Source organism: Clytia hemisphaerica, unplaced genomic scaffold, assembly GCF_902728285.1.
Source record: "Clytia hemisphaerica strain Z4C2 unplaced genomic scaffold, Clytia hemisphaerica genome assembly, whole genome shotgun sequence".
Lineage (NCBI taxonomy): Eukaryota > Metazoa > Cnidaria > Hydrozoa > Leptothecata > Clytiidae > Clytia > Clytia hemisphaerica.
The window spans coordinates 545,553-573,546 of record NW_027104101.1 but is presented as its reverse complement, the minus strand read 5'-3'; the positions used below and the strand labels follow the sequence as shown (position 1 = coordinate 573,546).

Genomic DNA, 27,994 nt, shown 5'->3' with positions numbered 1-27,994 from the left:
ATTCATTTTCTATAATTTCAGTTTGATTATAATTATTTACAACATAATTAATCAATTTACAACGTAAGTAAAGCAAATTATATGTACAATTATTATCAAAACTTTAAAAATAAATTGATTATTTAAGATAGCTTGTAACTATCCCAATAGAAATTAATTTCTAAAGTAAATCATTTTACACGAATATAAGGTTTGAAGGTAACATGCAAAATATTATACACCATACCGGCATTGATTCGTTCACTCATTTATTCTTGATCTTTCACGCTCTCCTCATTTTCTTTAGAAGACTTTAGTTTCTCAACTTTGAAATTAGCTTTGTCCTAAAATAGACGTTTTATAGTATCAGTACTGGATAAAACAAAAAAGACTAATACACTCTTCTCGAGATACATAAATTTATTGTTGTCCTCGTCTTCAAACAGATTTCATTGCTATGAAATTATACATTTAAACCAATTTAAATTCCCAAAAGGCAAACATTAACTATAAAACAAAAGTACTTGAAATTCAAAATGTCTCATGTGGTGTAAACAACACAATTATTATTGTGAATATGTAATTTTATAGCAATGAAATCTGTTTGAAAACGAGGACAACAATAAATTTATGCATCTCGAGAAGAGTTAACGAACAAAAAGTAAAATCAACTGTTTTTTACGATATTTCGTTCTCTTTCAGAAATTCATCAAATAGTTTCATACATTACTCCCACAACTAATAGTCGAAAGATTTCGATCACTTCAAAAATTTCATCCGGAATATCAAAAAAACCTTGTAAAGCTAAGACAGTTTGTTAACAACTTTTATTAGTATAGTGTTATGGTGGTAGAAGCCTCCAGCAGCCGAAAGACGAGGACCACCAAAAAGATCTTCTGATTACTAACTCAGGGTTTATCAATAAAAAGGGTATCGCTCCTCACGTAATTTTTCAACCAACAATTCAAACAACAATTAACCTTAGTAAGGGGAAGTCAAAGTCCAAATTTGTGAAAAAATTGTCTCTTCAGTTATTGCCAATTTCAGCCAAGCAAATACGCTGTGGCTGTGAAAAGGTTTTATTAATGACTGGTCGAAATATTAAGAACTTAAGTAGAAAACTAGAAATCCAAACAGAAAATAGACAACGAAAAATGTAAAGTCAAGTTCTCAAGTTCTTGTAAAAACGACAGTAAAAATAATTTTGCTTCTACTAGCACAACACGCAAAAACGCTCTCTTACTCTCTCTGTGTCGAACTAGTTTACAAACAAAATAGTTACAAAATATAAACCCAATCTAATTTCCCATGAGGGGCAATTATCTAGACGCAAGGGAATGTGACGCAATGCAAAACAAAGAAGCCTCATGAGACGCAATGGAAGGAAAAGACACTAAACAAAAGAACTTATATACACCCGGGATTACAAATTAAACATAATTAAAACTAAATTATAAAGTTCATTAAAGATGGCTTTTCTGCCATCAACATCTGGCTCCCCTTCAAGATTCTCAATCTTGAAAACTCCTCGGTGGGGAATCGCATTCTTCCAACAGCACAATATTCGAAATAGGTCGTTCGAATTCACCGTATAATGTTTTAACTGTCACCTTTCTACAGTCACCGTGTTCGTCCGTATTGGCAACAATTATGCGCCCGAGCGGCCATCGATTTCGCTTGTCGTCCGTCTTAAGCAGCACAATATCACCAATTTGAAAACTACGTCTCTTACTCGTCCATTTCGTTCGTTCTTGAAGTTTTGTTAAAAATTCCTTTTGCCAACGAGTCCAAAATTCGTTGACAGCATGTTGAACACGTTTCCATTGTCTTCGTGAATATCCAGCTGATGAATCACTGAAGGCACCAGGTGGTGGTAACACAATCTTGGACTTTCCAGTCAGCAGCATCATTGGAGTTATTGGCTTCAAACTCAAAGGATCGGAGATATTCTCCACAGTCAAAGGTCGAGAATTCAAAATACATTCAACCTCACACAGCAATGTCCTGAAAGACTCATCATTGTACGATTGGCTATGTGTCAACAGAATACCATTCAAAACATTACGAGCACTACGAATTTGACGCTCCCAAACACCACCAAAATGGCTCGAATATGGGGGATTCCTTTCCCAAACGATGTAATCAGCATTGAACTCATCTCTCAAAAACGATTTGATTTTACTATGATCAAGACTCCGAAACAATTCTTTCAACTCACTTTGACAACCAACAAAATTCGTACCATTATCACTTCTTATCATCCTGATAGAACCTCTTCTACAAATAAAACGTCTCAAACACAGAATAAATGAATCAGTATCCATAGAAAAGACAGACTCAAGATGAACACTTCGACTCGACAAACACGTATACATCACACCCCAACGCTTAACCATCGCTCGACGTTCCTTTACAAGGAAGGGACCAAACAAATCAACACCACAAAAACTGAATGGAGGTGCTTCAAGAGTTCGTTCAATAGGTAGATCTGCCATAATCTGAGTACCAAATTTACCTCTTAGCTTACGACATAGAAAACATTTCCAGATAACAGACTTGACAAGAGAGCACAGACTACTAATCCATATACCATTGTCCCTTATCTCGTTCATTGTTGCATTCCTTCCAGAATGGAAAACTTTCTCATGATAGAATCTGACGATTGACTTTGCAACTTCTGAATCTTGAGGGATGATTACAGGATACTTGATAGAATCACGTAGTACAGACCTCCTCAAACGACCACCTACACGAAATAAACCAACCTTATCACAAAAGGCATTCAACGAAACAAGTTTAGAATCAGACAAAGAAGAAAAATATTTTTCTTGAAGAAGTTTAAAAATCCATGTTGTTGCTCTGGATAAAACGTCAACTGACAGAAGACTATCAAACTTAAATTCAGGTGTAGATCTTGTTTTTCTATAAGGTTTACGATTCTTTTTTCGACACTTTTCAATGAACAGAAGAATAAAGGACATAACTTTTTTCATCCTCAAAAAACAAGAAAAATGTTTTTCAAAGTAACATATTATGTCAACAAAATCATTTTTTACGAGCAAAACCTTTGTTGCTTTTGAACTGACTAATTCAGGATCATTTTCAGATACAATATCAGACGAAAAATCTTCAGTTCTCAAAGGATTTTTCCATGAGAAACTTGGACCATTGAACCACTCAGACAGCTTTTTATCATCTCCTTTAACTTTCAAGCCTCTAGATGCATGATCTGCTGGATTATCAACAGAATCAACATATTTCCACTGAGACGAATCAGATGATTTAGTGATAAGCGACACTCTATTCGATACAAACTTCTTAAACCTTTTACTAGAATTTCGAATGTAACCCAATGTACAAGTATTATCACACCAAAACAATTCGTAAGCAATTTTGAAATCTAATTCTTTTGAAATGAATTTAGCAATCTGAGACGAGAGAGTAGCAGCAATTAATTCAAGACGAGGAGTAGTATAATTACTCTTTGCAGGTACAACACGTGATTTACCCATGATCAAACAACAATGAACAGAATTATCAGAATTTACAAATCTAAGATAATGGCAACCACCGTAGCCATAATCACAAGCGTCTGAAAAATGATGGAGACTAATTTCTACAACCTCGCGAAATTCTTTAGGTTTGAAACAACGATCAATTTTCAAAGATTTCAAATCAGATAAAGATTCAATCCATTTCTCCCATTGAACAAAATATTCCTTCGGTACAGGGTCATCCCAACCGATTGGAAGTTGACAAACACTTTGAAATATCAATCTACCTTTCAAGATAAACGGAGAGATAAGACCTAATGGGTCATAAAACGAATTCAAAGCAGAAAGCATACCACGACGTGTTTTTGCAAAGACTTTATCAGGTGCTTCAAACTGAAAGATGTCATTTTTCAAAGACCATAAAACACCTAAAACACGTTGAACTGAGGAACACTTCTCATCTTTTCTTTTAATCACTGGAACAGGTTCCAATGCTTCTGGACAATTTGATGAAAACTTTGTCAAATGGAAACCTCCAGAATCACACAATCTTGACACGTCAGATATAAGCGACTTAGCAGACTCAACAGAATCAGTAGACTTGAGTAAATCATCTACATAGAAATTTTTTCTAAGTGTATCAGCAGCCTTAGAACCAAATTCAATCTCACCAGCAGAAGCTGTTCTTTTCAAGGCAAAGTTACTACAACTTGGTGACGAAGTACTTCCTTGCAAATGAGCATTCATCTCATAAGTGACAGGTGGCTTGGAATAGTCACCATCCCTCCACCACAAAAATTGATGAAACCGACGTTGACTTTCAGGAATTTTGATTTGGAAAAACATAGATTCAATATCAGCTGTGAAAGCAACATGTTCCTGGCGAAATCTCATCAAAACTCCAATCAAGTGGTTAGCTAGATCAGGACCTTGCATAAGCTCTTTGTTCATACAGAAACCTTTGTATGACGAACTACAATCAAAAACAACTCTAATTTTATTCTTCGTAGGGTGGTATACACCATGATGTGGAATGTACCAATTCTGACCCTCAGGATATGATGACGTAACCTCTTGAGCATAACCTTTCTCGATGATATTCTTCATGAAACTAACATAATCAGAGTGAAACTGAGCAGAAGATTGAAATTTTCTTTTCAACGAATCCATTCTTTTCAAAGCTTGTGGAAAATTGTCAGGAAAGGACTGATTCTTATTTCTAAATGGTAGTGGAACATGATAATGACCATCAATGAACTCTGAAGACTCAACTATTTCAAGGAAATGCAGATCATCTTGTGAAAATACCTCAAAATCAGACATGCGAGTTTCAGGCACAGTTTCAATAGAAAATAGGTTCTTAAGCATAGTCTCAATTCCAGAATCCTTAACTCTTGGCTCTTCAACCAACAGATGATTGGATCTACCATTAGAATTCACCGAAATTCTACAACATGCTACAGACTTAGATCTAGGAGAACAAATTGGTCCTACGACACACACCAGCCTAACTTTGTCTTGTAAGCAAAGGGACCATCATCTTGGCTAGCAATTGTTTTCACAGGCTCAATAGCTTTAGGACAATTTCCTCCAACCAAAATTCCTATTTTCAAAGAAGCAGTGTTTGGAAGTTCAGACTCTATAGATTTCAAATAGGGCCAAGCTTGAATAGACTTTGATGTAGGAATCTCACTTTGATCAACTGGAATGTAAGATTTACTAAAAAGTTTTGGTAGAGATGTCCAACTTCCATCACCAGCATGCAATCCTTTCACTTTCAGTCCAGATACAACATGACAAGCTTCAGTCTTACAGGAAGTGATTGTGTCAACAGTCAAATCAGTACGTTCAGTTGGTATCGACAACATTGATAAAATATCTTCAGAAATGAAAGAAGCTTGTGAACAATTATCAAGCACAGCAAATGTAACAATGTCAGATTTAGACAATTCATGACGTAATATAACTGGAACAACACACATACTAATGTTTCTTTCAGAATCATTATTCAAAATACAACTAACAGGTGGATTTGAAACTTCAGGCTTTTTAGGACAAGGTCTGACATCAGGTTCTTTAGATTCAGAGCTGTCTTTCTTCGAGTCTTTAGGAGGTAGACGTGGAGGATGACGAAATCTCATTCCATGAGTAATAGTCGGATGCTTTTTATTACAAACCAGACAAGTTCTTCGATGTTTACAACTTGAAGCAAGATGACCTTTTTCAAGACATCCGAAACAAAGCTTTTCCTTCAATATAAATCGAAACTTTTCCTCCATTGTTTTCCCTTTAAAGATTGGACAAACTTCAATATCATGGTCTACGTCACAAGCCGAACAAAGAAACGTCTTATAACCCTTTGTACCATCCTTTCTATCGTGTAATCTTTTTGGTTTGAAATCACTACTACGACCAACTCTAGAATCATCATAAAACCGATCTTTAAAAGCTTCCCTTGAGAAAAGTGGATCACTTGCAACTATCATTTCATTTTCCACGAACAAAAGCACATCCTTAAAACAGGGCTCACGATCAGACTCAGTTCGAATGTTTATCACCTTTCTATTCCATTTATCACGACAATGCAGTGGAAGTTTACTGGTTATTATGCAAAGATTATCAGCCGTATCAAAACTATTCCAAAGTTTATTCTCAATGACAGAACCACATTTAAGTAGAAATGAATAAAATTTACCAAAGGCAGAAGAGTCTCCTGGTTTAATAGCTTCCCAACGATCTAGTTCCTTTTTGAAAAAAGTCATAATTCTGTGGGGATCACCGTATTTTTTCTTCAATAGAGACTTAGCATGATTATAACCGTCACTTAAGTACAAACAACACTTGATTAAGTCATTAGCCTCTCCCTCAGTAAAATTCATTAAGCGAGCTAGACGTCCTTCACTGTCAGAGATCCTCTTTTCAACTAGTTCTTCAAAATTTGTTATGAATGATCTATATTCCTATGGATCACCCTTGAAAACCTCAAGTTTAACCGCAGGAGCACCTTGCATTTTAACAAGATCAAAAAGAGCATTCGAAATATCAGCAGTATCAACGGTCGTTTGAAACTTAGAAACTCTTCTCACACTTCGTGTTCTAGGTTTAGAAGGTGGAGCTGGCAAAAAATTGACACTACCATGGCTAGATACAGACTCTGGCCTAGAAATTTGCTTAGAAGAAATAGGAATACTGTTTCTTGTAGACTCAGTCTTTTTCTCAAAGTTGGAATTTCCCAACGTCCAATTTTCAAAAATATCAGAAATTGCCCTTTTCTTAGCAACTTCTTTTTCAAGGAGCAAACGATCTTTTTCACTAACACCCTCCCTCTCAGCAAAGGCAAGTTCAACTTCTAGACTAGCCAGTTGAGTAGCATTCTCGAGCATTTTTTCTTCTGGAGAAGTCCTCTTTGACGAACAACTAGTTGCCCCTAACGAAGATTTCTTCCCCGACGACCTTGTTGATTTCGTGATAGATTTAGCTTCAGATTCCTTAGCATAACGTATGGCAGAATTTTTAGTCAAGAAAATGTCGGTATCTACACTGGCCAAAAACGAATCTAGTTCACGTGGTTCATTAATCAGTGGTTTCAACTTTTCACATACAAAGAGCAATTCGGCAAAAGCCTTATCTAGACCCATGATTTCATCATTAACAGAACTAGATGGCAAAGACTTCAACAACATTTCATTAACATGATCACATCTTTTCATAATTTAGCATTTCAGCATCAAGCCTACACCTCTGTCTCTCAAAAAGCTCAAAATCATAATTTTTATCAGATCTTCTGGTCTTCCGCTTAGTCACATTTCTATCCCAATCAGACTGACGAGCCGCTTCATTTTCCGATGGTTCAGACATAACTCCAAAACAAGTTTCAAAGAAATTTTATCAAATTACGATATTATCAAGCAGCTAGTCAAAATCTAGATTGGATTTTCAGCACTGAAGTGATTAACATCCAATATTTTATCAAATCACGTTATTATCAAGCAGCTAGTCAAAATCTAGATTGGATTTTCAGCACTGAAGTGATTAACATCCAATATTTTATCAAATCACGTTATTATCAAACAGCTAGTCAAAATCTAGATTGGATTTTCAGCACTGAAGTGATTAACATCCAATATTTTTCTTTATTATTATATATGTAATTGTAAGATGTTATAATATAATATTAAGAGATGACAAAATATTTTCAACAGATGAATCACAAATCAAAGCAACAAACGACTCCGAAAAGAACTGACAGATCAGATTTCCTCTGGGTGAGGATGGTTCAAACAATTTTCATAAAATTCCAAAGTTAAAAAACTTTTCCAAACCGCGCACTTATGCACTAGCGCATCATCAAAAAATCAAAATCAAACTTGCAAAATTGAAAATCGCCTCAAGCTTGCAGCAAAACGTAAAACAAAAAATACTTTCAACAAAAATTCAAAAGTTCAAAAATCTCGCTGTTCAAAAATTCAAAACAGGACGGCCCAACTCCTGGGCATTATCTCGCTCTCTGAAGATAAAAAATTCTTGTTACTTGAACAAGTTGCGCGCAAAAAAAATCCAACGAGGGTTCTAAACCCTACCGTTATTCACTCAAGCACTCGCAAGAGGAGTTCGACACACACACGAGAGAGATTAGAAAAATCAAAAATCAAAATCAAAAATGAACAAAAGTCTCTAAAAAATTCAGCAATTATTTTTACCTTTGTGGCTGTGAAAAGGTTTTATTAATGACTGGTCGAAATATTAAGAACTTAAGTAGAAAACTAGAAATCCAAACAGAAAATAGACAACGAAAAATGTAAAGTCAAGTTCTCAAGTTCTTGTAAAAACGACAGTAAAAATAATTTTGCTTCTACTAGCACAACACGCAAAAACGCTCTCTTACTCTCTCTGTGTCGAACTAGTTTACAAACAAAATAGTTACAAAATATAAACCCAATCTAATTTCCCATGAGGGGCAATTATCTAGACGCAAGGGAATGTGACGCAATGCAAAACAAAGAAGCCTCGTGAGACGCAATGGAAGGAAAAGACACTAAACAAAAGAACTTATATACACCCGGGATTACAAATTAAACATAATTAAAACTAAATTATAAAGTTCATTAAAGATGGCTTTTCTGCCATCAACATACGCTACTGCCTTGGTTTGATGTCCAATAGGAAAAAAAACAAAAAGTTAACCGTGACTTTTTGACTAAACTCACGGTTGAAAAACTGAAATTTTTCAATAAAAAAGTGACGATAATTTTGTTGTTGAAAATACAGCGTGTTCCGAAAAAAGCGGAAAAATCTTTATATAGTAAAAGTAAAATCCACACTGTACTTACCATCATATCCATGATTTTCTCACTGAGGATTTTAATGTCCATGTGTTTCGTCATCAGTTCATCTTGCAACCTACAGTACCACCAAAAATGAAATACAGTGGAGTCTCGAACCTCTATAACTCGAATGTTCCTTAAACCGAACAAGTTTTATGGTCCCTTCAATTAACAATAGCTTATAAACCCTACTCTATAACTCGGAATTGCCTTAACTCGAACAAATTTGTGTTCTCCGTGCGTAATATCCCGAAAATTGCCCCCCCTGGTAATTAGCAAACTCCCACAGAAAATTGCCTCACTTTAACTATGAATCGATAAAACTTGAGTATTCGAAAGCTTTGGTTTGAAGGTGTCTCTTTATTTCGATCCTCAGAACTTAGTGTGCCTAAATATTTGGTATTCAAAGTTAGGCTTTATACGATAATACATAGAAAAACAGACCTTTTCAATCTCCTCAAATCTTTCTTTCGTTGTTTGGCAAGCGTTTGACATTCTTTGTTGATTGACATCTTCTCTCTATATAAAGAAGATGAAACAGCCAAATACTAACACACACAAGAAGTTTTTCTACTTGCTAGTAGTTATGTTCTGACACAGGAAATTTTTACTTGACACCCTGTATATATTATCACAATCCTAGCTAGTATTTAAGTCTGTATTTCTCTCCCTATACTCATGAATGAAATTACATATAGAGAAAAAGAAACTTACAGTTGATAGCTAGTTGACCTGACGTTAGATGCTTTCTTCTGCTTATCAATAATCGATCGATATGTCTCATTCTGTCGAGAACTGGTGGTTTAATACAAAGATATAAAAAGTTAAGGATCACACAGATAACCGTTAGAGGGCTTCAACGTAACGATTCCTGCATTTACTTAAACAGACAAAAAAAAGACAAATTTTATAAAAAAGCACAAATTTACCCCCAAACTACGATATTCATGCCGGGGGGGGGGCACTCATATGGTCCGACCCGCCGCGCTTAAGGTTAGGTTTTTCGAGACCCTCGAAATGCACTGTAAGGGTGTACTTTTGATGAAGTGCCCTACAAGGGTCTTCTTTTAGCTGGATGCACTGTAAGGGTGTGTTTTGGGACTGCTGAATTTCAAGTCTGACAGTAGAAATCGGATGGATCTTTACAGTTTTAACTCGCATCCACTTTGATTTGTTCTTAACATTGTGATCATTCATTAGATCTGGAAAGTGCTAAATAGGCAATGGAATACGCATCGAAAAAGTTCCTTCTCTTTGGCGTCATCGTATGAAATAGGATAGAAAACGTGCTTATACTTTGATGGTCCAAAGTAGATTAATGTTAACCTGATAACAGCTGGTCATAATTTTGTTACGCGCACGGTAAACCTCTGAAGGCGCTTGAAAATTAACAATCTGAGGAAAATAGTCCTCCCGCGGAAAATTTTACAACAAGAATTGTGTGCTGGAAAGTCGTAAACTAAATTTTCCTGATACGGCACCTTATTCATAAACACAATCACGCAACTTTGTTGTCATTCACAGTCCTTTTAGAAGAGCGCGGTCCTTACGAATTCGAGATAGCATTTTCGTCAGATTGTTATGTTTTTACCCAACCCTTTGGAGCCTTAGCGTGGTGGGCAGAAAAAATTCACAATCTGATCTCGGATTAGCAAATGTACGATAGATAACACCCAGTGTTGCAGACCGCAGAGACCCTGCTATACTCGCTATCTCCCCAGTTAATTGACAATCGAATTGAAATTAATCCTATGAAAAAATACACTAAAACTGTATGTCCTGTCTGATTTCCATTAAAAAATTGTTCCATAAAATCCACTTGCCTTGTTTCAACTGAAAGAATTAGAAATATCTATACCGGAATATTGATAAAACTTGAAATAACTTTGAGTTAAAAACTTCCAGTTTGGTATTTGGAAATGGATATGCAGATAACTTATTATGACGAGAAAATCTCTTGCTGAAGAAAATTTTTAACTCCATAAATTTCTACCGGAAAGATAGTATTTTCAAAAAAAGCTTAACAAAAGGAACAACAACGGGGTCGTTGCGCGGGTTTCCATTGTTTTTGCTATGATGGAAAGTAAAGTTTGGTATAGTCTGCACGATAGACAGCTCCAGGCTTTTAGGTCTTATTCTTGGTCTATAGCCACTGCTATAGGCGGCCACCAGTAACCCCCACCGGGAATTGCTTATTAATAGGTTTAAACATAATAGACAACTTTCACAAAAGATTTTTATCAATAGAGATTTAAAATAAAAGAATGTTTAAAACACAGCTGATTGGCTTAGGTTTCGAACGTAGCCTAAGTTTGGCATATCGCGTTCTGAAAAGGATACAGATCTTCTTTAGGTACCATCTGCGTTCGTGTCACAATTTTCCTTAAAGATTCTTCTTCAGCTTGTAGTTCCTTAGAGGCGAGGTAATGCATAATGAAAGGTGAGCGACCATGAATATCGAACGCAATCTTCTCGAACTGCGGCCCTTCACCTGATGGATGTGACTAAAGCGAAAGAAAAAACACCAAAAATGAGTTTGTAAATTAGAACTGATGAGTAAGCAAACGATATCAACTCATTCAAAAACAAAACCTTTAACCCCCCCCCACCCCCTATTATCAAATTTGCTTCAAATTTCACTAAGCAATCTGTCAATAGTGATCTTTAAATATTTTTCTATGTACGAGATGTAAATTGCTGCCTCATATAGGGTTAAGATTTTCCTGAATTTAAATAATTTCGAAGGTGGTGGACACTTAAACGACAGTGGCACAGCGGAGCCCATGCGAGACCGAGCCTCATGAGAGTATGGGCCGACACATCGTAAAGCCAATTATATCTTTCAATATGCTTTAACCTTAGTGATGATACCTAATACCCTAACATGGCATATGTTAACCCGGGCGTCGGTACATTCACTTGATTCTGTGTAATACAAATATCCAGAAAAAAAACAGAAGAATAAATGAAAAATATTCACTGTTGGGTAATCCCGCGGTAAGAAGATTCAAACGGTTTTCGCTATGAACTGTTCAAAAAATTACGGTTAGTTCGTGAAAGAAGTTTCATTTACCCTAATTCCACTCCTTAGGTAAAACTACTTTACAGAGGAAGCACTACACGTTTTTTTTTATTAGAACACCTAAAATTTGGCTGAGCCTGGATCCGGGGGGGGGGTACCAGGTTTGCGAGGTGACGGGTATGTCCGAGCCAAAAATCGAAAATTGACCCTTTGAGAGACAAAATTTTGGTGATTTTGGGACCCTTTGAGAGACTTTTTCCTAAATTTTGGTCTATTTTTTCCAAATTTTGGTTTGATTTTCACCAAATTTTGGTCAAAATTCTTGGAAATCGTGACCCTTTGAGAGAGAAATTTTTGATTTTTGTGATTTTGGGACCCTTTCAGAGACTAACTTTTGAATTTATAGCCCTTTGAGAGACTTTTGAGGAATGAGAAAAGGTACCCTTATGGCTCGCAGATACCCGGCACCCATTTTGCCTAAGTACCCCCCCCCCCCCGGGGCCTGGATATGCTTATTTTTTTTACCAATTTTCAGCCTAAAATGTTCTTAAATGCGTTCTTAATTTTTCAGACTACTCTAAATCGACAATATGATACAAAATAAAGAGCACTTAAATTTGGCAAAATTTGGACAATATTTGACTCTCGACTTTTGAAGATCCACCCCTAAATTCGGTTAAAACTGCTTAAAAAGAGGAAAAAATGTAGTTTCTTGTCATTTTTTTCCAAACTGAGGCTGGGCATGTTCTTAAGATGTTCTTAATTTTTCGACGAATTTCAGCCTATATGTTCTTATAAACCAGGTTCTAATAAAAAAAAACGTGTATGAGAAATAAACTGCATCCTTAACCATACCTCTTTAATTTTCTTGTTGGGTTTCTTGGTTCCAAACATGACATCATCTTCTGCATGATGATTCTTATTGGTTGAAGGTGGCGAAGACTCGTTAGGCAAGATCAGTGAATTTTCATCAAATGAGAAGGAAGCTGAAAAAGTTAGAAGAAATTCCACTTGCAAACAAACTGCACACATCCCTCCGATATGTTTTAATATAGAGAAGGGCTGCGTATCACCGTCTGCAATATTTCTGTCCCGACTCCCCCCCCCTAGCAATACAACGACATATTTTTTTCTTTGTTCAATGTGTTCAATGAATGAAAATTTATAGTTATGAAAACACTTTATTTTTTTCTTTCTTTGATTGGATGTGACGAAATTATGTAAATTCATTGGGGTAACTCTCGGACGAGAATTTCCTACAGCATACGCATCCTCTATATCAAAATTAATTCTGGCAATGCGCGCAGCCTACTTGCAAAGGGCAACAAAATCACAATGGTTGTGCGTAGTTTAGTTAGAGCTCATTGCTCTTAATAACATATGCTCTCACATATAAAGAAAATTTCAAATGACCAGGTTTCACATGTAAAATTGTTTACTATTTAAGACATTTTTACCATGATGATGACTGGCTTCTCCTTACAGAGGATGGCCAGTTCTGTATTGAGCGGTCTAGGAGTCGTCTTGTTAGAACCGTCGCTGTAGATTATACAGCCTGCCAGCTTGTGAGCCACTGACACCCTGTTTTTGGATCAAGTGCTTTAATACGGCGTGAACCACTAGGAACAAGGCCAGCGCACTTTCACCTCATCCACGATGTATTGCGGAATCGATACCTAACACAGCCACCGACAGGCTTATCTTGAGTTTCTGTATACCCAATTCCCCTCACATGGTATGGGTTTGCCCGGGCGAAAGTACATTCACTTGCCAAGGGAATCACAGCACTGGGTGCGAATCGAACCCTGACCACCTGGACGGCAGCCAAGACTGATACTACTTCACTACTGCGCCTAATTTTTAAAGTATTAGTTCACTTTATGTTTCATTTTCAAATTTATTTTTCATTCAACACTTTCTTTTACCTAATTTTTAGCATATACATAAAATTATAACAGTCTAATCACCATTAACCTACAATCTGATATATTTTTTGAACAAACAAATCCAGAAAAACTGGACTATCCAAATCGTCCTCTGAAATCCATACCACACCATCTCTCTTAAGCACTGGAGAATCGCGTACAATGTCAGGATATCCAGAGCTGATCAAAACCGTATCCAAGTTCACGACCATCACTTTCAATGGGTTTCCCGTTTTGATGGGATTATATTTATCAATGAAGATTAACTTAATCGGACTTTCTACATCAATTCGTACGACACATCTAGCTGAATCGTTCATGGAAGTCAAAAGTTGGTCAAAAGTAATCTTTTTCTTTATAGACAACAATGGCCCTGATAGAAGGGACTAGTTTTCACGATTATAATAGTCATTGGAAATCATGGACACATTTGCTTTGGCAGGGCCGGCGAAACCGGGGGGGCTAGGGGGGCTATAGCCCCCCCCCACTTTTTTGCAAAAAAAAAAGAGTGAGATAGAGAAAGAGAGGGTGAGAGAAAAAAGACTTGGCTACGTTCAACAATGAAGCCAAAACGGTTTAACAATCTTTCTTTGCTCCATATCCATAAAAATCTAACGAATAAACTTTATTTAGATGAATTTGGTAGAGAGTTTGTGTCGACTCGAGAGCGTCGTTTTAGTTACTTTTTTAATTTCTTTGATTTTTTCATTCCAATAACTTCATAAAAATTAAATTTAGATCACTTCTAAGCCAATGCAGAGTACCATAATTTAGAAAATTTTCCAGCCCGTCGGCCCCAACCATGGTGGGGCCTCCTTAGTCACTATAATCATTTAGCCCCCTCACTTTTCAAACCGATTCGCCGGCCCTGTTTGGAGAACACATTCTGAGTGAAGTCGATTAATCTGAAAAGTAAGTCACGATATCTGTATAAACCCTCTTGCCATTCACCATAATTATCACCGATCCAGAAATAAAGGTCCATAGGTTTAGAGCAGTTCTTATAGTCTTCGTAAATTGCATATCGATCATAATCAGGGTTCTTTATGACATCAAGGATCTCTTTATTGATGTTATAGTCTAATGATCTATCTACTGGGTTGTAACCACTGTAAATAAATCTATGTCTTGGTAAACGATTTCTATGCCTTGCACACATGTATGTACGGCCACGACATAGAAACACCAAGTCTAGTTTTTTAGAACGTTCGAACGCAAGAAGTTGATCCATCAGCGTTGGATGATAAGTCAAATCACTTCGGTCATCAATGTAAAGCAGTGTCGATCTTGAAGGTACTGGTAAACCGTATAGTATATGAAGAACTTCACTTCGCCACATGCGATTGCCATACAAATTAGTTCCAGAATCAAAATCCGCATTTATGTATTGATTAATATAAGATTGATTCATATGCAGCAATGTCTTTTAAGTGGTGAATACATCAAAAGTTTGATGCAACCTTCAGATAGCGATGGGTTCATTGGTAAAAGTTCTCTGACAAGAAATCTGAAGAGTTTAGGATAGAATTTTTTTGATTCACGTCTATTGATATCTGGGAATATGATTATAGATTTGGATTCAGTGCATGATAGATTAAAGAAAATGGAATGATGGTTTGTTGATTCTAAACAAAAGCATGTTACAAACAATACAATGGTCTGTACCAAATATCTGATTCCGATCATTCTTTTTCAGCAACTGGAACCTTTCGTATTAATTAGTTCAAGTAATAATAAACTTTATCCAAATAATAAGCAACGTTTCAAAGCTATAATCTACCTAAATAATGTGTAAATTGGTATTGGATTTTTCAATCTAGAGAACGTATTGCATATCATCAAACGCATTTTCTTGAATTCTTTGCCAGTGTGATCGCCAACAAAACGACATACAGTAAAACCTCTAATTAACGGACACTCTAAAAGGCGGACACCTCTGATTAGCGGACAATTTCATTTTCCCCGGCCGTTTCCTAGTCAAATCCTCATAAAAAAGTTTCTAAAAGGCGGACATTCAATTAGCGGACCCTCTGATTAGCGGACAAATTTTTTCGCACGAAATGGCCAAAAACCTCTATTATAGCTCTCCAATTAGCGGACGTTGAATATCAAACGGGTCACAGACGTCCAAAATTGAAAAAAAAATTTAGATATTTTTATTTCAAGCACTTATTAGTCTTATTATTCAAACTATTTCTACAAATGTCAAGTTTTCCCTTGACCCATTCAACGAATTTAGGTGGGCCAAAGAAATCATAAATCACTGGTACTTCAAGTCCGTACCCACCACCTCGATTTAACCTCTTGCCAGTCACTCGAGCTCTTCTATGGCCTAGTGTCTGCAGATAAGTACTTGAGACCCCAATTTTTTATTTTCAACACCCTGGGATGGCCTAATTTCCAAATTTGAGCTCCGAGATCAAAAGTTTCTAAAAGGCGGACACTTCTAATAAGCGGACACTAACCCCTTTCCCCGATGGTGTCCGCTAATTAGAGGTTCCACTGTATACGTATAAAGTTTTTTAACACATCTATCTATTTTTACCACATGTCAACATGGTAGACTTGGATTGACACGAGATGGAAAAAATCTAAATCATAGCTTATTATGGCGAACGATAAAATGACAAACTGTATAAAGAATCGATTGCCATAGATGCTATTGGTTTTATAATACATCAGAGAAAGCAATTAGATTTCTTTAAAATGATAAGGATGATATCTTTTATAAGAAACCTTTCAACATTTTAATGTCATTAGCGACCTTCAACAGCTTGACCAAAGAAACTCATAATCACATAATCAGAAAAATTCCCAAGACAAGTTTAGAGTTTTAACAGTACATCAAAGTGTAGCTTTAGTAGCAAAAAAAGCATTGCAATGGTGCATATCATGAATACAGCACAGTATAGATGCCTAAAATTTAAGATCTTGTAAACTCTACAACTCTCTGTAATCCATTCAGGAAGAAAATTGATCATCTCCTATTTAGAAAATTCGCTCTCGCCTCGAAAGTCTGTAGCATGCACTTTTTTATAAGAATACACTTTATAAGAATGTCCGTGATGAAAATGGCCAAAAAGTTAAAAATAATACTAAGAATATCACCATCATGGAATTTTGCTACTCAAGCTGAAAATGCCATTTTTAGAACATTTTCTAATATTAGTCGCCAACTACCCCCAAGTAAGGCTCACTCCTTTCACAAAAATGCCATTTTATGCTTGAGAGGTATGTACTAAATGTTAAATCTAGTCTGAATTAGGATTCTAACTTAAGAATGTTGTAAGAACATTTTAGGCTGATTTTCCCAAAATACTGTAAGAATATCCACGATGAAATGGATTTACACCATTCTTACAAAAAAAGCGTGTAGTTCTTATCCGTTATCCGTTGTATCTAACAAAAAGTTCACCACATAAAACTAAAAACACATGTAACCTTTTTGTTAAAATTTGATGCTATTTTTGGTTATGACAGAAATGTCATGAGGAACGATTCGGTTTAAGGTTCCTCTAATCGAGAGCTGACCGACTTTCCATGCCTCACCTAATATAAAGTGTATCATGAGACAAAAAGTGAGGAAAATACCCAAAATACACGCTGATTTTGTCCCAGGGACAAAAGTGAGAGACACACAAATGTTGTTAAAAGTGTTGTCGATTTCACTTTTATGGGTGGAGACACGAGAAACCGTTTCAGGTTGGTGGGGTGGAGCATATTGCATTGCACCAACGTGAAAAAACTTCTCGTGTCCTTAAGCCTTAAGGATTTTATTCTGTTTTTTAGAGCTTGGTGTGCTTTTCTCGTTGCTTAAGTAAGATCTTAAGCACGTTAGTCATCGGTCATAGCAATTGATTTTAATTTATTTGAATTTGTATTTTGATTGTTTTCCCAATACAGTTCGTTTAAGTATTTGGCCACAGTATTCAAGAAAAGTTTGTGGACTAGAGTTTTTTCTAAGAAAGTATGACCAGTGAAATAATAACAACATTTGATTGGCTGTGTTTTCAGCTTTCGTTTGTTGGAGCTTGGAAATTCAAAATACAGCCCAAACCATGCTATTTATTTCTCCGCCAAATCGACTTTTCAAAGAAAGAACACCAGTTGCAAAAACACCATGAGAAAGACAACACACGAGGTTGACAGTGGCAGTTCCCTGCCGTAAAAACGCTTACTGCGCCTATTGGTTTATCCTTGGAAGCAACACAACATCAACTAACAACATTGACAAACAACATCGACAAACAACAACTTATACAAGCAACTAGATTTTTAGGAAATATACAAAAATAACACCATATACATAGACTGCCTCAGATCTTTTTCATTATCCAATATATTTCTCCGCCAGTATATAAAAAAACCATAGCATTGATCTCCAGGCTAAGAGTAATACATGCTTTTTTTATAAGAATGGTGTTTTTTAATTTCATCATGGATATTCTTATCTTTTTGGCGAAAATCATCCTAAAATATTTTTACGGTATTCTTAGGTTAAGATCAAAACCTAGATTTAACATGTAATACACGCCTGGAGAGTATTGAGCGTTACTGGGGTATTATTGGCAATTGACAGGTGAAAATACTTATAAAATGGCATTCTTAGGTTCAGTTGCTAAATTTCAGAATGGTGATATTCTTACCATATTCTATTTTTTTTGGTTATTTTCATCATGGACATTCTTATAAAGTGTATTCTTACAAAAAAACGAGTAAAATCATACAAACTTACTCTTCAATGCATGATCGTCTAAGACTTCTTTGTTTTGACTTCTATTGTCAAGACTTTCTAAATCCCACTGTTGTAATATTTCGTCCACGTGAGGTTGTGTTCCTGGAGAAACAAAAAAAAGTTTAGGATATCACCTGGGTATTTATTTCAAATCTTAAAGACTGGGAAAATTTTTTAGAAAGGATAAAAAAATGTTTCGTGCTTTCTCCGGATCGAAATCAATTTGAATGTCTTCTTTTGCCGATTACAAAAGAAAGTTAGGGTTAGTTAGGGTGTGTATTTTACGGACAAAAAAAACAAGAAAAAAGTCCCTCTCTTTGAAGCGAATTTTCTCGAGTTCTACAAACTGTTAAAGAATCAATCATTTTGCATTTGAAAGAGGAAGGATAAACTTAAATTCTGAGGGGTCGTTTGTCAAATTTGGTCACCTAGATCAAAAGTTATAGTCTAAATGCTACAGCATTACTTTTCAAAAAAGTCGAAAAAAAGGCGAAAAATGAGGGCATTTAATTCATTGTATGACAAGACACTATTGAGTTGCTCCCAGATTTCTTGTTTCGTATAACCCCACAGAAAGAAACAACACACTGTGAGATCAGGCGAACTTAGAGGTCACTCAATATCTCCTCGATTGTTGTTGTTGTTGACCACCTTTCTTAGAAACTGGCCAGAAAGAGGACGAAGAGATATTGATCGTTAATATATTGATAAAAGAAGAATTTCTTTATGATGAATTGATAAGATTTAATACCCTCGTTTTTCACCTTTTTTAAACTTTTTTGAAAAGTAACGTTTTTAGCATTTAGGCCATAGCTTTTTATCGAGTAGATCAAATTTAACAAATGACCCCTCAAAATTTAAGTTTATCTTCCTCTTTTCAATGCAAATAGGTTATTCTTTAACAGTTTATAGAACACGAGAAAATTCACTTCAAACAAGGGGATTTTTTTCTGGGACACTCGGTATTTTACGAACCAGAAAACTAAACGAGCGTGAGTTAGAGTCAACACGTTATACCAGTGGAAATATTTACCTGTGACCCATTCGTAAACAAGTGAAACAATTCTTCTTCGGAACTGATGATTGAATTTGTTTATGGATGCAGGGAACGCTTTACTAAATGCTGCGTACAACGCTTGACTCAAACAGTCTGCGAAGTACTACAAAAAGAGACAAACACTAAGATTAATCCCCAGAATGTTTGATCAAAGCACAGCCAATGTTTCATGTGATGTATTTATTATTATGTAGAAAAAGAAATATCGGCATTAGTCCTGTTCATCAATACTATTAATACCGTATATCAAGAATAACCGTTTCCCCTCGACAATCGGCTGTTCCGAAGAGACTAAATTTTGGGCACCACCATTTTGAATGTATTTGGACAGCAAGATTGAGAAAAATAGCAAAAAGATTATAATAAAAAATTGGACTCCGTCATATTGGCATGTCACTCACATGTCGAAAAAACTGGTAGGGAAAAGTATTTTGACGAAAAATAAAAAAAATATTATCCGATGAAAATTTTTGCCCGACTAATCTTCTCATAGCAGGCAGACAAACAGACGGTCGAAAAAAAGCAACATAAGAGACGTGCGCCAGACCTGTATCTGATCACCTCGAAAAGTTGATTAACAAAGACAGAATATACCTTGAAGAAATGGTCTTTATCGTTCATGGCAACATCCAGAAAAAGAGAGACAAAATTGTTGGAGAGTCGATGGAAGATCTGACTTTGTATTTCCTCGTGACCCTATCGATTAAAATGGAGGCAAATTGTTTCGCTTACACTTTTGCCCTTGTTCCCACTTCTGCCACCATCATGTTGAAACATTTTTAAAAAGTGTGAAAAGTGGCTCCTTCAGCTAACTTGTGTCAGGCAATGTGTAAAAACGTGACCACGTTCCTTCAAATACGGGCCCGAAACAGTGGTCCTTCTAGGTAAAATTCCGACGGCAACAGAGCCTTATTCTAGGTCTTTATATTATATTTTCAATCGGTACAACATAAATTATGCCTTCTGCCATCTTTGAATAAATTTATTCTCTAGTTACATAGCGACGGAAAATTAATGCAAAATAAAAATCAAATTTAAGCATTCGGAATCTGCCATTTTGTTTACCACTTTTCACACAAACTGCACGAAACAAAACAAATTTGTTTTTTGCTTGGTGGAGATTGAGAATTTACCACTTTTAACACAAAGGACACAAACGATCATTTGGAATTAGGTGGCAAAAAATGTAAGCACTTTTGCCACTTTTAGACACATTTTGTAGAAACAATTTGGAACCTGGTAGCACTTGGGGCAAAGATGTGAAAAATAGCAGCGAAAAAATTTGCCCCATGGAAAAGAAAGTACTGTAGAAAACACCATCTGGAAATAAAGTTTGTAAGTTTGATGAACTACCAGCTACCATGTGGAAACCGTCAGTGTAATAAGACTAATTCCTTTGAGCAGTTCCCGTGAGGCAACGAAAAATAGAGTGCCCACTTAAAAGCAAGTATACTCTAAGCAAAATAAGAAGTACCAGCGGATGCCTTTTTTGTCTTTCAAGTACAGTCGATAACCAACCAGGCTTCCTTTTGCAAAAGCTATCTACCTGAACGTAGTGAAGGGCGCTCCTTCTCTGCCTTGATTGCTCCACCTACCTTATAACTTCAAAAGCAGGGAGAAACCATACTCAAGCTCAACTTATATCTTTAGCTGGTAAGACCTAGCCAGGGATTAAAGATGATAAAAATGATAATTACCTCTTCGCCCTTAAACTGCAAGAATATCCACCAAAATGCATCCTTTACATTAAAAGAGAAAATCATTATGTATTTAAATACAGCTTTAGCCAAAAATTTTAGGTGATTAACAAATCACGAAATTGTGACCATGTTCAGACGCTACGGTTTCATACGCTCCGGTATGATTTCCGTTACGGATCGAAAATATTCATATTGATTTCGGAACGTTTCGGAGGAAGAAAATGGAGTATTGTTATGTTTAGAGCATGCTTTACGAGAAACATTTTTTGCAAGTAGTTTATCAATCCCTATCTATTTTCTTAAAAGTTATATGCTAATCAAAGTTATAATGACTATTTACTAACATCCCCTTCTCACAGACCCGGTGGGATTTTATCAGCCAGTGCAGTGGGGGTAAAAATAACGGACCAAAACTCGACGGGATTGATATTCCCATGTTTTTTATGGCTGGGGATTTGAATCCCATTGTTTTCTAGCTAGAAAGTTCAGTGGAGATTGAAAAAATAGCACAATATTTTGTAGTTAGACAAAAACTATATGGTATAGTAGTTTTCCACTGGAACGATATTAAGGCTAATTTTTCCTTAGGGAAGGGTTCTCAGTGGGTCTGTGAGAAGGGGGATGTTTACTACCGAAGAAATGACCAGTTTAATCGGAATTGAAGATATAAGCAGTTTAAGTCTTAATTTTGATATAAAATCCCAAAGAAGGGGGTTCCGAATGGGGTCCGGATTGAATGAACATCCAACCTGCATGATTGCCACAGATGATTCTGATAAGAAATACTTCCTCCACATCTTACGAAAACCATTCTAAACAGAGATGAAAATGATCATGAAGAAAGGCCGGTCTCCATCTGCGCGCGCTGCGATCGCACCGTCTGGCTTCAATCCTTTTTGCTTGGGAAAAAAAATTACGTCATAAAAATGTAGCGCACGCATTGGAAAGAAAAGTTCAATGCATTTCAACTTCTTTCAACCGTTACGTCAGATCGCGCCAATGGAATTGCTTCATTTTTCTTTTGACAAATAGCGTGGAAGCTTTGCTCGAAAAAGTGAGATCGCAGAGTGTGTAAGTGGAGAACGGCCTTAATACAGTAAAACCGAGTAAAACCGAGAATTAATTATAGTCTAAAACAATGGAAATCTTTCTTGACAGTACGAAATGTGGAATATTCGAGAACTTTTTAGTAGAGGTTATTTTATAACAGCTTATCAGAAGTTCTCACGGTGTCTGCGAATTCGTTCGAATTAAGGAGACGTTCGAGCAGTAGAGATTCGAGTTATGGAGACTCTACTGTTCAAATAAATAACACGATTTATTGTCAATTTTAAGTAATAACTTATGCAAAACAGATTTTACAAAAACAAGACACGTCTATGTACAGTAATAATTTGGCACCAAAATACCAAAAAAATGGCTTGGTAAAAGGGCTACTTAGACTACACAATATATTGACGTACAATATTTAACAATATGGTTTGCGGACCGTAATGTACGAAGTAAACAACAGACGTACTCTATTATAAAAATGAATTTTCTTTCTGTAAAAAATCCTCCTATAATGTTGAAATATTGCAAATCGAGCTGGCAATATATTGCGGACACCTTTTCAATAAATTGCCGGCCCTGATCAATATATCGTCAATTTATTGCCTGACAATATATTGTGTATGTACTGATACCAAAGCCAGTCCACCACTTACTTACACTAAATTCTTGCAATGAGGTGACATGGTTCATTAGATGAGGTGCTTCAAGCGCGCCGGGAAGTGGTGTGTTTTCATGGTAATAAAAGCCAGGATATGCCACAGTCTGAAAAAGTCAATAAAACTGTTATGATAAAACTTTTGTCAATATTGTTAACCAATCTTTCAGAATTTCTTTGAAATAGGCCATTTCACAGTCGAAATGGATCTTGGGTAATCAGGACACTTCCATAACGGCTTTCTGTTGGCTAGACGCAATAATCTTCAAAATGTTTCAAAACTTTAGACCAATAGTAACTCGTCATTAGCGCGCAGTGTTCCTGATTACCCATTACGCTTTGCGACAGTGAAATGTTCTTTTGCATGAAGCAACTGGAAAACTAAGCTAGCTTGACCCAATCACTAGGATAAATCTGATGGTAAGTTGTGACTGAATGACAGTATTCCAAGCAAGGCAAACTTAAAATCCGTAAATATAAAAAACTTTTAAAGCGCCGAAAACGCTATATTTCCTAAGCCGCCATGGTAGCAATTTATTTTACACGTAATGAATTTTGGGATTTCTCTATATCATGTCAAAAAACAAAGAATGTTTTAGAGATGAAAAGATAAACATTATTTTCAACAAAAAATTCAAAAATTCAAAAGTTCATTCATAATTATTGTCATTTTACAACGTTATGGAGAAGGTGTGTGTAGGTGTTGTTTGACTCTCTCACCAACAGTATAGCAAAAGAGAGTCAGAGTCAGTTTTTTTTGCTTAAGAAATTCATAGTGGGCAACACCCCTCCAACCCCCACCTGAAAAAGGTCACCCCACCCTACATAGAGTTACCCCCCACCTGAAATATCTTCCCAATCCCTACCTTTTCAACAATCCCTAAACAAATTAGTAAAATCTTCGAGCCTCAACCTGACCCCCCCCCTCAGAATCCAGAGGAGGGTGCCCACTATGAAATTAATAGAATAACTTAACTTTAGTTACCTCAATATTCCGGACTTTATCAATAAACAGCTCTTTCATCTAAAAAAAGGAAAATATTATGTTGTAAAAAATTGAAAAATAGTCCCTCGAGGTAGATAGAGACAATAACTCCCTAAAACATCTTTCGACCTTTTCTTTCTCTAGACCTAAAACGAGTGCTTCACTAGCAGTTGATGCTAAGTACAAAATGAACCAGGTCTATCATGCTTCCTGGATCCTGGACCAAAAAATCTTTTGAGAGTAACTTTTTACGAGAATTTCAGTGTTTTGGTTTGATTTTAAAATATAGATAAGTCAGGCCAAAATGACGTCATTGGTTGCCATAGCAACAAAACTCATTTTGGGGAAGCGTCAAAAGTGGTTCACATCCGTGAAAAAAGGTAATTCCGACTATTTTTGATGTATAAATAAAAAATGACTTCAATGTATTTTACTATCAAAAGTTATGAGGGTCTGTAATTTGTACATGAAGTCATCATTAGCCTTAGAATCAGAGCGATAAATGACGGATTGCACAAAAAACTTAGCATCGCCGTCATATTTAGCCTGTATCACCCCGCCCATAGGTGTTTTTTTATTTATGAAAAAACTTGTCATGTGTTCAGTCAGCGTAGAAGAGTTTGAAAGTATTGAGGTTGAAAAATAGATTTCTCACCCTGTTCTTTCTATCCTCGTTATCTTGTTCAATCAAAATTGATCCTGCAAAAGAAATTAATTTCAAAATGATAACAATAATTGTGGATTAAATAATAAGGGGTTGGTGACGAATGAAGCTCTTTGTTGGCATGTTGGCGCACATACATCATACATACACGTACATCAGCGTACAATCGAACATATCGTCGTATTGTCGGGTACTGGCGGCTAAAAAGGCAACTCCACTCTAAAACATCACTTAGGTCAAGAACATTTATCAGGCCCATATGCACTGATATGCAATGTTTTTCGTGTCACTAAGTTTTATTGACTGTCAAATACAAATTATTGACAAAAAATATTTCAAATTGACTGCAAATCAATTTTCTTGAAAACATAAAGAGACTGTTTGAGTGAAAAGAACAGCTTTTAGAATCATACAAAATACCTTTATTAATTTCGCCTAGCGAAAGTATTACGATAGCCTTTCGCGGCGGCGGTGTAATAAAAAAATTAGAAAACGAAAGTACTCGATATAGTGGACAAACTCACTAAATTTAATTTACAAATTACACGCTCGTATAACCACGGACGATTTTCGCGGGTTTTCTTTGGATTACGTCATATATCTTAGTGTCTTTAGATTCACAGTTTGGATTTTTTTTTCTTATAAGCATATACTTTATAAGAATCAAATCAATAACTCTTGATAAACGGTGATATACCCTTGGGTAATTAGTTTTTACAAAGTAAACAAGGGATGGCGCACAATATGGGCATATTTATTTTTCTTATAAGCATACACTTTATAAGAATCAAATCAATAACTCTTGATAGACTGTGATATACCTTTCGGTAATTAGTTCTTACAAAGTAAATAAGGGATGGGGCACAATATGATTATATTTATTTTTCTTATAAGCATATACTTTATAAGAATCAAATCAACAACTCTTGATAAACGGTGATATATACCCTTCGGTAATTAGTTCTTACAAAGTAAACAAGGGATGGCGCACAAGATGAGCATATTTATTTTTCTTATAAGCATATATTTTATAAGAATCAAATCAATAACTCTTGATAAAAGGTGATATACCCTTCGGTAATTAGTTCTTACGAAGTAAACAAGAGATGGCAGGCAATATGAGCATATTTATTTTTCTTATAAGCATATACTTTATAAGAATCAAATCAATAACTCTTGATAGACGGTGATATACCCTTCGGTAATTAGTTCTTACAAAGTAAACAAGGGATGGCGCACAAAATGAGCATATTTTTTTCTTATAAGCATATACTTTTAAGAATCAAATCAATAACTCTTGATAGACGGTGATATACCTTCGGTAATTAGTTCTTACAAAGTAACAATAGATGGCAGGCATATGAGATATTTATTTTTCTTATAAGGCATAACTTTAAGATCAATCAATAACTCTCGAAGACGGATATACCCTTCGTAATTAGTTCTTACCTAGTAATCAGGTTTCGCTGTGAAATTATCCGCAAAATTTCGGACTGCATTTAGACGAGGCTAAATGAACATATTTAAGGATGGGGAAAACTTTCGGGGAAAATTATTCGTCAATTGGCCAAATTTTCGTCACTTTTCTCGGACGAAGTTTTCCCTGATAAGTTTTTTTTTTCTATAAGAATCAAATTAATAACTCTTTATAGATGGTGAGATGCCCTTCAGTTATTAGTTATTAGTTCTTAAGAATTAAAAACAACCATTGTTCGTAAATTGATCTTATCTTTTTAGCGATTTTGAGCCTCGTTGTATGTAAAATTGTTTCATCAAAGCTCGATGTATGTAAAGTAGACTTCAGATTAGCTTTCATCTCTACTTCTTGTTTTTTCCCATGCAGTTTAAACTTTAGGCGAAATTTTCGACTTCAAGTCGTCTTGCATTACAATCATAAAACATACCTTTGTACTTGGCGACTTCAAGTTGAGATATACCATTCCTCTGTTTCCTTGGTATTAACTTCTCATTAAAAAAGAGTGAAGAAAACTCTAAAATCTTTTCTTCAACCTGGCAAGTTTGTTCCAGTAACTCGTCTAAAATATTAATCTGAAAGGCTGCAAGCAAAAATTAAGTCAAGGAATTTGTAGAAATGTCCATTGCACATCAGCCCTAACATCGTTTCTAGCTCTTAAAATACTGGTGGCAAAAAAAAAACAAGAGGCTTTGAATTTAAACTTTCGTTCTATACAGCAATTATAACAACAAACTTAAATGGTCACACTTACCTAGAAATAAATTTCAAAAACGTGTTTTTATTTTAGTAATATGACGGACCTGGACAGACAGCACCAAAATAAAAAAAACTCCAATATTTTTAGGAGGAAAATGGTTCTTACAGTCTAAACTCGTTATTCATACAGTCATCAACAGATTAAAAGTACACAAAGCAAGTATCCTTGTCTGTTTTTACCCGAACACCAACTGGCAATTTTTCGGTTTAAGAGATCCGTTTCACTGGTATATACGCAAATTTTTAGAACTAAAGTTACCATTGCCTTGAGGTGGATAAAGTAAGGTAGCTTTATTTGAAGCAGTTCGCATGCTAAAAAGACAAAATAACTCTACCACAGACTGCTAAAATAAAAGGGCTCCCTTTTGGTCATGCATTGGGCTATTCCAGAATAGTCTGTAATCTCTTACTTATGTTGAGGAAGTGTGACGTCCAGGGGTGGTTTAGAGAATAAAAAGTCAGGGGTCTGTTTTCTCGAGTGTTATAATCCAGGGTGGTCAGTAAAATGTGGTGGTTTAAAAATGAGGTTGAAAATCCAGAGTAAGTAATCCAGTAAGACGAGGTTTAAAATCTAGGGTGGTCCAAAAAAGGAAAAAAAATCCAAGGCCAAGGGGGTTCTGAAAAATTCAGGGGAGTCACTTTTCCCAAAAAAGACCTCCTTGACATAGGAGGCACATTTTTTTCTTTTCTGGAAAGCCTATTCTAAAGATAACCAATGCACACACAAGTCACGTTTGAAAAAGATACGAGCTCTTGTCTTTATTTGTTGTACAATCTCTTCCATAGTTGACATACCAAGATAAGCAGGTGTTTGGTGAAGTTCTGTTTCGTCATCTTCTTCTTCCACGTGGTGAGGCCATTCTTCAAAATTATTCAACTCAAACCATTCATTGAATGTAGTTGGTGGATGCTTCTTTGTTTCCATTTCTTCCATGACTAACAGCTCTGGTTAAAATGTGGTTCAAATACAGTAATTTTTTAAATATTTTTTCACTATACTAAAAAACGAGAAATAGATTACTCAAAGAGTAAGGTAAATGGTAAGGCGAAGAGTTGATAACACGATACATCACAAAGAATAATGAGGTCTGTTAGCACACGAACTCGTGAATAAATACTTCAGATGGTAATAAAAGCACGAATCTTGACACAAATGATCCTTAGAGGG

At 35.8% G+C, this 27,994-nt stretch overlaps 1 protein-coding gene across 2 annotated transcripts; it reads right to left on the bottom strand.

Annotated features, from left to right (window-relative positions):
* Window positions 1-15: 15 nt before the first annotated feature.
* On the bottom strand, window positions 16-27,830 carry LOC136813014 (protein FAM227B-like). 2 transcript variants are annotated; one of them, XM_067069521.1, is made up of 16 exons: window positions 27,574-27,830; window positions 26,498-26,650; window positions 24,585-24,628; window positions 23,930-23,968; window positions 22,947-23,051; window positions 21,986-22,048; window positions 21,234-21,275; window positions 20,131-20,232; window positions 19,513-19,639; window positions 18,480-18,581; window positions 12,675-12,805; window positions 11,138-11,301; window positions 9,512-9,592; window positions 9,242-9,316; window positions 8,804-8,873; window positions 16-323 (listed from the first exon to the last, which is right to left on the bottom strand). In XM_067069521.1, exons 1-16 carry the CDS (start codon window positions 27,758-27,760, stop codon window positions 249-251), a joined length of 1,560 nt encoding a protein of 519 aa, XP_066925622.1. In that variant the 5' UTR covers window positions 27,761-27,830; the 3' UTR covers window positions 16-248. The 2 variants fall into 2 exon arrangements, with proteins under 2 accessions (XP_066925622.1, XP_066925623.1); XM_067069522.1 differs by lacking the exon at window positions 20,131-20,232 and having other exon boundaries at window positions 27,574-27,820.
* Between the last annotated feature and the right edge of the window lie 164 nt (window positions 27,831-27,994).

Coding starts and splice junctions, on each gene's coding strand:
- LOC136813014 (XM_067069521.1), bottom strand. CDS start 27,760: ATGGAAGAAATGGAAACAAAGAAGCATCCACCAACTACATTCAATGAA. Junction 21,276..21,985: donor CATCTGTGGCAATCATGCAG/GTTGGATGTTCA, acceptor TTTAATGTAAAG/GATGCATTTTGGTGGATATT. Junction 12,806..18,479: donor AGACGATCATGCATTGAAGA/GTAAGTTTGTAT, acceptor TAACTTTTTCAG/CTTCCTTCTCATTTGATGAA.